At 47.4% G+C, this 14,155-nt stretch overlaps 1 protein-coding gene across 5 annotated transcripts in view; it reads right to left on the reverse strand.

Annotated features, from left to right (window-relative positions):
• The window catches only part of LOC133492581 (cadherin-6-like), a 40,931-nt gene that overhangs the window by 11,516 nt on the left and 15,260 nt on the right, over window positions 1–14,155 (reverse strand). For 3 of the 5 annotated variants that reach the window (XM_061804991.1, XM_061804994.1, XM_061804990.1), the window contains one exon: window positions 4,311–4,675. In XM_061804991.1, coding sequence (XP_061660975.1) covers window positions 4,311–4,538 — 228 coding nt within the window. In that variant the 5' untranslated portion in view covers window positions 4,539–4,675. Of the gene's footprint in view, window positions 1–4,310; window positions 4,676–5,141; window positions 5,322–8,053; window positions 8,162–14,155 lie in introns of those variants that run through there. The other 2 variants (XM_061804993.1, XM_061804992.1) reach the window with 2 other exon arrangements.

The raw sequence follows: 14,155 nt of genomic DNA on the forward strand, positions 1-14,155 counted from the left end.
CACGCGCACTCGCTTCGGGCAATCGCGAGACATTGACGTCTTCGCGGCTGCCGCCGCTGAGTCACGCGTCGCTCGCAGGCCGATTACGCCTGTGCTCATAAACTTTTAGCCCCCCACCCCCACCCCAACCCGGTCCCCAAATGTGGATGGCAACTTGGACTTTCCGGAATACCCCCAAAAAGTCTCTCTCCCGGCGACAAATGTAAACCGCAGCGGTAGCTCGACTCCCTCCGTGATCAAGCTCCCCCCCCCTCCCCCCCATTTAAATGAACTTTAAAAAAAAAAGAGAGATATTGTTGGAAAAATGCCCACCCCAAAAAAGTCTAATGAAATGTAAATTGGCTGAATCCAGAGCTTGCTAAAAAAATAAATATGACGTTAGCTACTATGCTAATAGGCTAACGTTATGTACAGCTTTGAGGAAATTCTAAAAACGTAAACATGTTTTCGTATTGACGGATTTTTAATTATTATGGAAAGAAATGCTGTAAATGACGAGATTTGTTTTTGTATTTTGGAGCTACGATGTAATTAATAAATGTCATTAAAACATTTATTTTGCCCAAACATATTTGTTTGAAAAGCAAAATCAGAGAAATTAAATTAATCATTTTGAGGTCTATTTACGATAAATGTAAACAAAACAAGCGTAGCAGGTATTTTGTTTCTATTATATTTACAAATTTGACTTTGAACAATTTTAAATTAAGTTCTTTTTTTGGGGGGGTGTCATTATGATCGCCACTATAACAACTTTGTTCTGTTCTACAAAGTAATTTTCAGTTATGTATTCTGGCTCCCTCTAGTGGTACATGAAACTATCACTCAAATGTTCTATCTGTGCATGTCACTCATGTTCAGACCCCCGCCCCTCCATATTTAGCCATAGTGTCACTATTCAAACTGTGGATAATATTACAGTAATGCACTTATTAGAAATAAGTCGACACGATTACGCAATGTCATTATCACGCGACGGCAACATTATTTAGCAATTTTTATGTCCGCCAGCTAGCAGCATCCCAAATGAGTTGGCAACCTTGATAGCCCCCCCCCCCACACACACACACACGCGAACAACATGGCAAAGTTTGCCCAGTAGGCCTGCGAGCAGTGGGGGCCTATCAGGGGCTGTAAATACTTGATGAGATATGATAGCGCAGCACAAACACTCCACCACAGGCCATTAAGCGTGTACGTGTGCACGCTTGCCCTTTGGTGGAGCGGCCCATAATGAAATAAACAAACATCGTCTCCCCCCGGTGACAGGGGCGCGAGGCCCCGCGGCCCCCCCCCCCCGGACGCTCGCTCGCTCGCCTGCTAATGAGAGGCCGCGGGAACGCACGACGCCATTGGCCGACGTGGAAAAGATTAGCGGAGCCCCCGCCCGCAAGTCCGACAGACCCCCCCCCCCCCCCAAAAAGCCGAGGCCGGCAGGCCGGACGGGCTCTGCTCCGCTTTGCATCGCAGCGCAATACAAAATGGACAAAACAGAGATTTCGTAGTTGTCGATGGAAGAGAAGATGTCCTCCTGGTTGGGGTTTCATTGCCGACATGATGGAATGCGGTGCAATTTTAGCCCCCACCCTCCACCGCGTTTCCCCCTTTGGGCTGTAATTCAATTGTATTTTATCGAACAATTAACAAGCGTAATCGCAGGCAGATAGCGCGGACGGGGGGCGGAACAAACGCCACCAGCTGCGGTAAACGGCGCTCACAATCGAGCCACTCGGTTTTGGATTTTGACCAAGATGAGCTCCACTTAGGAACAATAAAAGAGGACGTGTGACCTTTGGCTTTGGGAAAATAACAAATCGGGATACAATTGTGGGGGTTTTTTTTTTTCCTTTTTTTTCCACTGAAATTGTTTTGATCCTCCAAATTTTTCATTTCACTACAACTAAATATTGTTTTTCTTTGAATAACATGAGCATCAACAAATCTGATTTTTAAGGGAATAAAGTATTTTTTTAAAAAAAGTCTATGGAAAATGAAAATGTTTTTTTTTTTTTTTAACCACACAAATATTACTTTGCTACCAAAAAAAAAAAGTTATTGCATTTTTCCCCCTTTTTTAAGGTGTAAATGAAAAAGCAAACATTTAGTTTGGAGGGAGGAATAAAATGAAATTTTAGGAGAAAAAAAAAAACCTTTTTGCTAAATTTGAAAAAGAATAAATATTTGGGTTTTTTTTTTTAGTATAAATGTTTATTTTTCTAGGAAAATGTATTTTTTTGGGGTATGAGGGGCGCATAATCAGGTAATCATCTGATGCCCGATGGCTCCCCACCGTACGTACGTGCAAAATCCGTTCCGTCTTTGGCTATTAGCAAGCTAGCAGGTGCGCGGTGCGTCGTTTTCGAGCCGCGCTTTGTTTGCCTGTCGTTGTTTTGGACTTGTTCTGTTGGCGGCGATGTATGTAATCCTTTTCGAGGCCCGCCTAAAGTCGAGGCTGGCCGGCTTGCCGCCGCGGGGTGGGGGTGGGGGTACGTTGCTGCGTGCGTCTCATTTGTTGGAAGGAGTCTATCGTGAGGGGAAGTGCCGACGGAATGCAAAGTCCCTTCGGATCGACGCACTTAAAGCGCCTTCCAGAAAACAGCGAGAGTTTTTAAGGACAGAAAAAAGACAAAAAAAAAAACATTTTGTTTGAACAAAATGCCCTAAAAATTATTTTTTTTGGAGGGAAAATTGGGAATATTCGTTTTTATATCATTCCTTTAAAATGTAAACCATTTAAAAAAAATAAAACATTCTTCCAAAGTAACGACATTTTTTTCAAGAACAGAGATTGTATTCTTCCATGAGAGAGAACTTTTTGTAGTAGAAAAAGTCATTATTGTTGGAAAAGTATTTTTTTTTATACATAAACATAATTTTTTCCCTCATTTTTGTTTCAATTTTTGAGGGAGTAAGGAGAATATTTTGTTATGCAAAAGGTAATGTCTTTCAAGAGTATAGAGCTGATTCTTTCATGAAATCTTTATTTTTTAAATAAAAAAAAAAAGCCTTATTTTATCGATAAAAAAGGTAAATATTTTCATGGGCATTTTTGTAGTTTTTCAGGAACAGCAGAATTCCTTCATTTAAAAAGAAACCATCTTTTTCCCAAAATGTTTTTTTTTTCCAAGTTAATTTCTCAATGATTTTTTTTTTTTTTGGGGGGGGCGGGGGGATTCTCTGAGAAAAAAAAAAAACGGCTTATTTTTGCCGGTCAAAATTAGATGGACATTTTGGGGGATTTTTTTGAGTTGATATATTTTTTATTTTTATTTTTTTTTACATGCACGATACGGCTCATAATCCGTTTGTCTTTGGCTTTTAGTGAGCGAAGAGAAGCCGCGTTTGCGCGCGCCGCTTTTGGAGCGGCGCTTTGTTTCCTTGATGTTCTTTTAGGACTGGTTGTGTTGGCGACGATGTAATCCTTTTAGAGGCCCGCTCAAAGTCAACGCTGGCCGCCTCGGGGAGGACGTCCGTTGCCCGATCTCATTTGCTGGAAGGAGTCTATCCTGCGCCGGCGGAATGCTAAGTAGGCCATTCAGAGGCACGGACAAAAGCCTTTTTATCCCGTCGGGAGTGACCTTGCCGCCCGCCGCGGCAGCGTCAACGTGACACGGCGCGGGAGACGCTTCTCGTGCGACGCGCCGACGGCGGCAATTTGTGCTTTCGCAGTCTCAGCCTCTTGACACAACCATGTTTTACATCGCTACGAACACGTTCACTTCTGGACGCTTGACGTTCGCAAGGGGCTATAAGCTCTCCAGCGCCACTCCCAGTTGACATTTACTGTAAATATAATGTAATTCACACACGCACAGTTTATTCACTCGCTGTTTAGCTTTACCCTATGAATGTCCACAAGCTAGCTAACACAACGCAGCCTTGCTAACGAAACTAGTATCAGTTTTACGGTCCCGTTTATACTTAGCGGGCGCGCTGAAGCCAATTCTCGCTGAGCCTGGCTGAGATGTGGCACACACCCTGCTTACTGCCCCCCGGTGTCCAAGGCGGGTACACCAGCCTCACAGTAACTATGAACTAATCACGACACACATGATTAATCCTTTACATTCTATCATTTTTGTTGTTGTTTTTGGGGGGAGGCAGGAACGGATTATCGGCATGGCTCTTCATTTCAGTTGGGAACGTTGACTTGAATTACAACTGTTTTAGTTACAAGCTGAGGCAGAGCCAGGAAATTTTTACTGGGGTGGTTCATGATGGTGAACATAAACAATATATACAATATATAAACAAACAATATACTATAAACAATATATAATATAAACAATCGTGAAACATAAACCCGTTACCTTCCCGACATACTGCATGTCGGTGCCGGTGTACTCCTCCAACAGGAAGAACTGGTTCCACATCCATCCTCGCTTGGAGCGCCTGAGCGCCACCCCGTTGGCGTCCTGGCCCGTCAGACCCGCGGACACCTTATGTCCCGTCGTCGTCCGTCGCGGCGGCCTCGGCCCCGTCGCCGCGCCCAGGTGGGCGGCGGCCCACAGCGCCATCAGCACGCGCAGCGTCTCCATGGCGACCGGGACCTTTGGTCCACAGGCCCCTCCCCTCCTACCTCCCTCGGCGCTTTGTCTCCGGCGGTCTTGGGCGTCAGAGTGATGTCTCAGTCAACATTCTGGATTTGAATCAGGAAGTGACCCCACACGCGGACCTGGACGTCAGGAAAACACAATCGGTATCAGTAAAACTGGACTGTCCCGTAAAACAGATGAATACATTTTATGCATAGCTGGTACAGATTATCAAAAATCAACCGGTAGTTGCTGTAAAAGGGAAAATATTCCAGTTTTGAATACATACTCCCATCACTTTATTTAAATGCCATTAAGCTTACATTTATTGAACAGGACAAGTTTTTTTTTTATTATTATTTTTAAATCTTGGGAAATCGATATTTTACGAAAAACACTTCAAACAAAAAAGTGTAAGCAGATGCCAGGCTCAGCCGGATATTTTATAAAGTTCAACGAAAACTTGAACTTAAAAAGATAAACAACCAAGCAACACAATAAATACAAAAATTCCCTGGAGTTGACCCGGATATGAATTGATCTTTTATCATCCGATGCCGATACAAAACACCTCATAAATATGAACACAAAGATAGTTAAACTGACACTTGAGGATGAACGTAAAGAGGCCTTTAAGGGGTGTGGCCTCGTGAGCGACGTCAGGAGCTCAGACTCCGTCTTGGGTTGTCCGTCTAGAACGTAGTCAGTTCCGTGTTAGCATCTGCGAAATTCTCCTTGCAAGTATTTTCATCTGTTTTTGTGCATTTGGAAGCTTTTTTCGTTCCCTAAACTTTTGACAAAAAAAAAAAAAATGGCTCGAATTCCCACTCAACCACCCCCCCCCAAAAAACAAAACAAAAATCACCTGTGTTGAAAGAAAACATCTGATTTCATACCGCACACCAGATGCTGTCACAAATGTGAACGCGCAACTTACCACGATGCTAGGTTCTGAAAAAAAAAAAAAAAAAAAAAAAAAAGGGCCACTTTTTGCGGAACTCAGTCGAAATGGAACAGAAATGAACATTTTGTGGGAACTCGGCATGAAAGAAGCTTTCAAACTTGTGGACGTGGGGAGTCTGTGTGAAAGGGGCTTTGATGGACGCTTCCTGTGGGTGCCATTGTGCATTCATGTGTCCGCGGTTTGATCGACAGGCCTCTGGTGATAACGTTGAGATTAGAAAAAGCGACACGTGGTCGTACACCTACGCGACGCCGCTTTATCTGCATTGAGTCGAAGAATCGTCGCATAATGGAGTGGTGGGCGCCTTACGGGGGGCAAGGGGGGCGGGGGCGGGGGGGGGGGGGGGGGGGGTGCATCCGTCTATATCAGCTGAAAGCATCTCATGTTGTTATCCTGCGCAGCAGAATGACCACAGCAATGTCAAGCTCACTTCATTACTTGAAGATAGCGCCTCACGTCTCAACGCGGCCGTGGGCGGCGGCTTCCGAAGACCAAAAGGAAGCAATGAAAAGGAAAGGAGGCGGCCTTTTTGTTCCCCGGTGTTCCTTTCTCCTTCCCGGTTCGGAAGGAGAGTTATCGACGGCGACGGACGAGGAACGCTCGTCTCTGGACGCGAATGAAGTAATCCGACCTGCACGGCGAAGCGTAGCCGAGGCTCCGGAGGGAAGGCGGGAAATGGAGCGAGAAAAGCGGGGCGAGGAGAGGTGGCGACCGAGGAGGAGACGGGGGGTGGGGTCACGGCGGTGTCTCCGCAGTGAAAACGTCTCTCGCCCCACTTGTGGGAGTTGAAAGACATCAAATACACCTTTTGGAAATAAACCATATGCACCAGGGCACTTTCAGGTGCCAGAAAGTGAGTGAGCACTGCTGACCTGAACTGGCAAGCGTGCCAAAAATTTGTTGTTTCAGGTTGCACCGCAAAATATTTCCCAAAGGGTGGAGGGTTTTTTTTTTTTTTTTAGATTTCCTTGAAAAAATACATAACGTAACCTGTGGGAGAGGAGGATCAATCAAGTGGATCTTGAAAATAAGACTGCCATTTTTACTTCTTCTCAGTGGAAGGCGTTTAGCTATCAGACTAAAATGTTTTGTTTGAGGGATTCAGTAAAACGGAACAGTTAGCTTGCTGACCATTGTGTTCCGTTCAAGCCATTCATCGTTTTCTCGTTGGTTCCACTTTGGTCAAACGTCATATGCGTCGAGGGCTTTTGTTTACTACTGGTGGTACCGTTGTAGTGCGACCCGTAGACGATGTCGTAGTTGAGATCAAGGTGAAAATCTGTGATTTCAAAACAAATCAAGACTGTACTACTCAGTCCCACTTGAGATTAAAAACAGGTAAATATCTGTTGTCCAAACCTTCCCGCGATTCACAGAAGTCGTCAAAGAAGACGAAATAGCTGAAAGACTTTGGAACCAACTCAATGTTCTCATCGGACTAGACAGCAGGACGAGACATGAAGTCTGCTGAGGATCGGAAAGGTAGCACAGCTAAACTTGGCTCTGGGTTTGCCGTCAACTCGCCAAAAGAAAAATGAATATTGTCGTCTGGTAAGGTCTTGCATTTGAGCCATTGCTCCTCTGCATTGAAAGGGTCCAGATGAGCCGGTGCGGGAATCTGGTTACAGTGGCTCCTGGAGTTTTTTTTTCCCCCCCTTGAGGACGACCAAGAATATGCGAGAGGGACTGGACTACATCTTTGGCATCCCACTTGAAAATTTGGAAGAAGACAAAAGCTGGGGAGAAATTCTGCGCTTCTCTTCCTGAAGATGATACCCTCCTGTCCTGGATGAATTTATGGCTATTAATAAGAAAACACTGAAAGGTCTTCCAGTGACTGCAGAGTCAGTCGAGTGTTGGGTCAGTTCCAGGAAGCAAAAGATTTGCAGTCAGTCAAACAGATTGGGACACGTGAAGGAGGCCAGCGTGAAAGTCGTGTTCCTCCTGCCACATTCTTTGAGTAAAACCTTGAATAGACACTGAGTGAAATCACGGTAATGTCCTGTTCAGGGTAAATTTCAAGACCCTGACATCCACATTATTGGACTACCAGAGGGATTCTCCTTTAATCCTGAATATTCATTTCAGTCGCGCACCCTTTTGGACTTTTAGAGGCTCAATCCGTAACGGGAAAGAAGGCAGAGAGAAAGACTCGGAATTGTCTTGCCGCTGACAGCTCAGGTCCTTCTAATCTTTTAATTGGCACGTTTGTCCTCGGACTCCCAAAGTGAGCAGGCCGAAGGAAGTTTGTGAGCGGCGGACGAGTTCTCAGGGGTGGCGTGCAGGGGACGTCCTGTCAGAGCAGCGTCAGCAGTCCGGCGGGGACGCGGGTCCATCCATTACTGTCTCCACCAGGCCTCCGTGCCCTCATTTCCCCTTATGAGGCAAATTGAAGCCCCCCCCCCTTTTTTTTTCCTCCCTGCGTTGCACTTTATAGCTTGTCCTCCCCCTCCTTTTTCTGCCCCCCCCCCCCCCTCCCCCAGCTGCCTGCTTTGCTTGCACAGGCCAAAGCTGATATGCATGACGGCTCTGCTTGGCTCTGAAAGCCACTCACTTTGCATGTGTCCTCTGCCGGGATCAGCAGCCGCTGCGGGAATAGGAAAAAAAAAAAAAAGAGAGAAGAAGAAGAAGAAGAAGAAGAAGAAGGAAGAGGAAAATGGAACTCGGGTCAGTCACGGAGGTGCTGATGGAGGAAGGTGAAAGTGAGACGGTGGTTGAAGATTGGCCTCGGAGGGACCCCGCTCGGACTCGGTTCGGCTCTTGCCTCCCGCGCACTTGAATTTATTGAGCGGATTTAATTGACAGCGGCACCGACCAGAATCCAAATGTGAAGAAATTTGTCCAAAAGTGACGCTGGACTAACGGGTTTCTTGGAATCCGCCCGTGGGAGTTCAAACAAACGGAGATGCTGCGTCGTCAAGACAAAAAGGAAAACGCGTCCATATTTTTCCTTCCCGGCAAATGAAAACATCAGCGGCCAGGACGGTCGAGGCGGCTTTCAGCAGAATTTTGATGTTGCGGCTCCTGGGACTCAAATTCAGACAAAAAGGTGGCCGTGGCTAAATGTGGCAATTTGGGCAAAAGCAAACATAAGACAAAAATATTGGGACGCCCACATGAAACATAAATTGGTTGAAAATGCGGGCAAAAGTACTGGGACGCAAATGCGGCTCGTGGACTAGACAGTAAAAGCAATTAAAGCGAGTCCTCCCCCTTTCCTCCCCGCCTCTGCTCGCTATCCAAATCCACTAAATGACGGCGCGGTTTCTCCCCCGCGCTCCCGCACGCTGGACTTTATGAATTGACTTAATTGACGACAGCTCGGGGCATGTGGGACGGGGCGCTATTGATTAGCTGTAGGCCTCGGCTCGCTCGAAAATACCAGCGCGTCCCCGGGGGCGGCTCGCGAAGCTTTCTGCCCGCCGTCGCCCAGCAGTGACGCGTCGGCCTTTTCCATGGATTTCTTCATAATGTCACTGCGGAAAAGTTAATGCCTTCGCTGGATGGAGCGCCAGCGCCGCCGCCGCCGCGTCCCCGAGGAACGCTCGCCCCTTGACCGCATTTGTCAAAGCCCGGAAGCCATATTGCGGCGCGCCCTGCCCCCGTAATTCTCCTGACAAGGCACGGCGGCCGGGAAGAAGTCGGCTAAAGCCTATTCTTTTTTTTTTTTTTTTTTTTTTGCCACGTCAAATAAAAAAAAATAAAAAATGAAATAAAAATGTCACAGCCGGTTAGGAATGCTGCAGAGCTGCGTGTCGCCCGGTGGCGACGACAAAATGCCTGCCGCGCTACATTTGTCCTGCGCGAGCGGGAAGAAAGGAAGATGGAGGCAGACTGGAAGGAAGGAACAGTCCGCTCGGAACGTCGCGCTACACACTTTTCAACCGAGCGCTCCCGGTACCACGACGACCGCATTCGTATCAAAGCTTTAAATGAAGCACGGCTGCGTTCTTGTCAATCACGATTAAGCCGACACAATACAACAAAGAGAGAAAAATGGGCACTTGGCACAAGACGATTGGGACACTTGGGAGGACTGAAAAAGCGAGGAAAATTTGCAAACGTGGACACAGCATGTGAAGTGAAAAATGAAAATGTAAAATTGGGACAAAAGCGTTGGGGCACGTGCTGTAGGAAGTGGAAACGTAATGGGACAGCGACAGGAAGTTAAAACTCGGAGAGGGACAAAAGTATTCAGATGTGCCTGAAAGTCTCCCCCAGTGGACTTGTGGGATTGCGCCTGCGGGCAGTTTTGTCCTCCGTGACGTTTTGGGTTTCCCAAAAGTGCTGAGCAAGCGCCGACAGGCCAAATGGAATATTTTGCGGCGTTCCCCCCTCTTGAGGCTTGTTCTATGTTTGAACGCGCGGTCGTCGGTCCGTGAGCCGACCGATCGTGTCAGCGATCAATCCGGACGGTGTTACCATGACAACTGAGGACAGTGGAAGCGCGAAAATGCTCTCGCCAAAAGCAGAGAATGCGTTGCGTGTATAAAAAGCTGTTTTTTTTTTTTTAAACGCACCACTTCCACTCTTTGGCTTTTATCTCCACTTGATAGCATCAAGAAGAAGAAATAGTCCCAGCCGGATCATAAAGAGGCCTTGAAATGAATAGTGATTATTTTTATAGTCAATTTGAACTGTTTTATGGCCTTCTGGCGAGCGTCAGCGTCTTCCTGTGACGTCTGTCGCTTATTTTGGAAAAGCGTCACCGGTCTCGAGCTCCCGTTTGGGCTTCCTGGACGAGCGGGCGTCATCATAAAGGTGTGTAATAGAACATGACACCGTAATCATATTCTCTCCGTTAAGAGCCGCTGTTTACACCGGGCGCCCTTTTATTTTCTCGCCCCTCGCAGAAACACTGGCGGCCTCTTTTGTCTCGTGGCGGCCTCATATCATGTGCCGCCTAATTGCATAAAAATGAAAAAAAATAAAAAAGAAAATGAAAAAAGCAAATTGCTTTAAACGGCGTGTCGCAGGCTGCCGCGCAATAAGACCTGAGCGTTCACGCTAGCTAGTAAGCAAGATTAATGTGTCTGCTGCCAATTTTCCCAGCGTGCGCCCCCGATGATTGGACCGTTGGCCGCGGCGCCCGCCGGCCGGAACATTTTTACAATCACAACAATTAGCCATTAAAGGTAGCTATTGGTTTTATCGAATGCGGTCGCGGGCACCATGGAGACAAACGCGTTCATCAATACGCCCTGGACGTGCGCCGTTAATGGGCTTTCACATGTGCGCGGACGAGGCGGGTGGCATTTTACATCGGGGAGCGACCCCCTCCCCCGCCCGCACACCGGCCTCGGTCTGAATTTGTATTTCTCCTCTAACGAGCGACGTGAGCGACACGGCGGAGCACCCTATGGCGCCCGGCGAGCCGAGGCAACCTCGCCGCCGCCTCGGGGGTGCAATTAAAAGTGAGGGAGGAGAATGTCAGCCAGGTGGGCGAGCGAGCGTGATGGAGGTGGCGGGGGCCGGGGAAGGTAAGGCGGCGCCGGCGCCACGCCGAGAACGCGGCGACGCTACGAGCTGCGGGGAAGCTTCTCAACACTTGCGTATCATTCGCCTTTAAAAGGAGCTTCGATGTGACAAACGTGGCAAAGTTGGCCAAAAGGACGTATTTTCCGCACTGTAAGACGAACCCTCAACGAATGGCCCATTTTAAAACGTTTTTCCACATATAAGGCGCACCTGATTATAAGGCGCATAGAATAGACGCTACAGTAGAGGTCGGGGTTAACGTTACGCATCCGTTCGACGGAGCTGCACTAAAGACTCAATATTGATCCATATTAAGGCGCACCCGATTATAAGACGCACTCTCAGTTTTTGAGAAATTTAAAGGCTCTTAGGTGCGCCTTATGGTGCGGAAAATACGCTATTCAAAAGTGAAATTCTGTCCTGCAGATGCTATAAAGGCCACGTCAAATTTGGCCCATGTCGGCTAAATAGGATTTTCGATTTATATCTTATATATATATAAATCTGGAATCTGTGCAACTGTACATAGTTTAAATGATTATTTTTTTTTTAATGGTACGGAGAAACTAAAGTCCAAGAGAGTAAGTTTGAGACCGTACCAAGAACTTGAATTTGGATTGTACAGCAACATGCACCTGTTGGCCACTGGGGGAACTTGGAAAAGTGGAAAAAAAAATAAAAAATGTTCACACATGCTCATCATAAGGAACAAAGGGGTCAAAGTGTGCTTTGACGCAAGCGCAGCCAACACAAGCAAAAACAAGTACCTGCAAAGTTTTGTCTGAAAAGTGGCTGAGCGATGAATCATCCATTTTTTTAAATGTCACGCTTGCTATGAACGCGCAGAGAAAAGATGTAGTTCATATAGGTAATAATTATGCAGATATTCTTATCCTGTACTTATTTTCCCGTTTCCATCCAATTGATGGATGGAAAAACACTTTCCAAGCTTGTTAAACGGCGCCGAGCGCCAAAGCGGCTCCACAAAGGGCGCCAATGCACAAAGGTTGTTCCACATTTTTGTTCACGTCGTTTCCAATCCAAAAGTCCTCATTTATCACATCCGGGCTCTTCCGCTTATCCAAAGGGAAATAAATCCCTCCGAACCTCATCAATACGTATTGATCGACGGTACCGCCGTCTAGACTCGCTGCCGCTGCCACCAAACGCCGACCGTTCGGTTTTCACGTGACGTTACAAAAAGTCATCATGAGGGAAAGAAGGAAGCACTTAAATATGGTTCATATCTTGACGATATGAATCATAAAAGTGCAGCAAAATGAGCACAAATTAACAAAAAGTAGTCAAAATGAAGAATGACTCCCACAGGCGTGCGCATAACCAATAAATGGTGCAAAATAATCACTGTCGGGAGAAGCCGCGTCCTTTCATCATACATTAAAGATAAGATGGCTTTTTTGTTTTGTTTCACCTCTTAATGCTTTTCTTTAACTGTGACTAATCTGATAATATTTGCTTTCTGCATAACGCGTGAATGTTGCTCAGCAGCCACGCGCCCGAGCCCGAGCGACAGCCGAGCGGGCGCGCGAGTTCTCCGCCGCCGACTCGCTCTCCTCGCTCCCTTCGCGCCGCCGCCGCATAACAAATAAGTGGAATAAATCATCCAATCTGGGCCAAGCTCGCGAGAGCCCCCAATTTTCCCTCCCTTTCTTTGTGCGCTCGCATCCGTCAGCCGGACGCCGCGGAGTGGCCCACTTCGGAAGCCGCAGAGCGCTGCCCCGGTCGCCCTTCATTTCTGCGCCTGGACTGGATTTTCTTCTGGCTTCCGTGGAAGCGGCTTGTTCGAAGGACAACGCGTACGTCGGCGCAGCGCCAATTCATTGTCGAGTGAGGATTTGTCATTGCGTATCGATGCAACGAGATGGTGGCAAAGCCCGTTTTCCTCTATGACAAATGGTCATGGCCTGACTAGAGGAAGCTCCTCCCTTCACTTCAATATAGTTGTACGTAACCAACTTCTCTCGCCCGTGGAGTCAAACACATTTTTCCATTTGCGGGGGAATTTAAGCCAATCAGAAGCCTCATCTATCTTCCTTTACGTACGCTTCAATTCTTGGGGAAACGCCAACGTGGCCGCTGAGTGAATTCAGGCCGTCTGTCCGTCCATTAGTTCTGATTCTGTTTACATCACAGGCATGTTTGGGCTGCTTCAATTTTTCTGGAGTCCGCCACCAGCTTGCACAGGAAGGGAGGCGGGATTGTTGGGGGGGTGGGGGGTGGGGGGTGGGGGTGTTCTACCGGGTTGCAGCTTTGTCCGCTGTGGTCATCCATCCACCGGCCCTGACGGGAGCGACCTCAATGCAAATCAATGAAAGCGAGCCCTTCAAAAGGCAAACAAATACTTCAAGCTGAAAAAGTCGATGTCTGGGACTGTTTACGACCACGTTTTGCAATTTGTGATGATAATTATGACATCACGCTGCAGTCGGGAGGAAGCGGACGTCTCGTTTGGGGGTTCGACCCCGCACAAAGCGGACTTCTGTTCCCACCTCGGTCGCTACGGTTACCAGAGGGAAGGAAAGGGGAAGGGAGCAAACGTATTCATGGGAGTTCGCTTTAACTGTGGTGGGGGGTTCCGATGGCAAGACAACACAATTGTCACACAACACTAAATAAAACATGGCGCTAAAATACGGCCGCGATAAAACGAGCACACGCAGAAAATAGTTTCCCCCCTCGACGGAGAGTAACGACCTTTACGCCGCCGCCTCCATAAAACAACACGCCGACAGTCGGCAGCGGCCGTTTTTGAGGTTATTAACGAGCTCGCACGCCGCCTTTTACGCCTCTTAAATTGGAGCAAATTTCTCCCAAACTGCGCGCAGGCACCGAGGCGAGCAGGTGTTCGGGAAGTCGTTTGTCACCGGCCGCAAGGCGTGCGTGCGTGCGCTCGCATAAACATGCGTTTGCTTTTTTTTGAATGAACCCTTTGCGGGGAACTTTTTTTTTTTTTTTTGCATATTTACATTTCATCCAGCCGCCCGTATTGGACTACAAAACACCTTTCTTAAACTCTTCAATCTAGATCACTCCTCATCAGCGCGTTCGGATGAAACCTTGCGCGGCATCGTATTGTATTTTTTAAAAATGTTATTTGTGCTTCCTCGCCTACTGACCTTGGCGGTGACTCACCTTTATTTACCTCAGCTAGTTGCTC

Source organism: Syngnathoides biaculeatus, chromosome 19 (genome assembly GCF_019802595.1).
Source record: "Syngnathoides biaculeatus isolate LvHL_M chromosome 19, ASM1980259v1, whole genome shotgun sequence".
In the NCBI taxonomy this organism is placed as follows: Eukaryota; Metazoa; Chordata; class Actinopteri; order Syngnathiformes; family Syngnathidae; genus Syngnathoides; species Syngnathoides biaculeatus.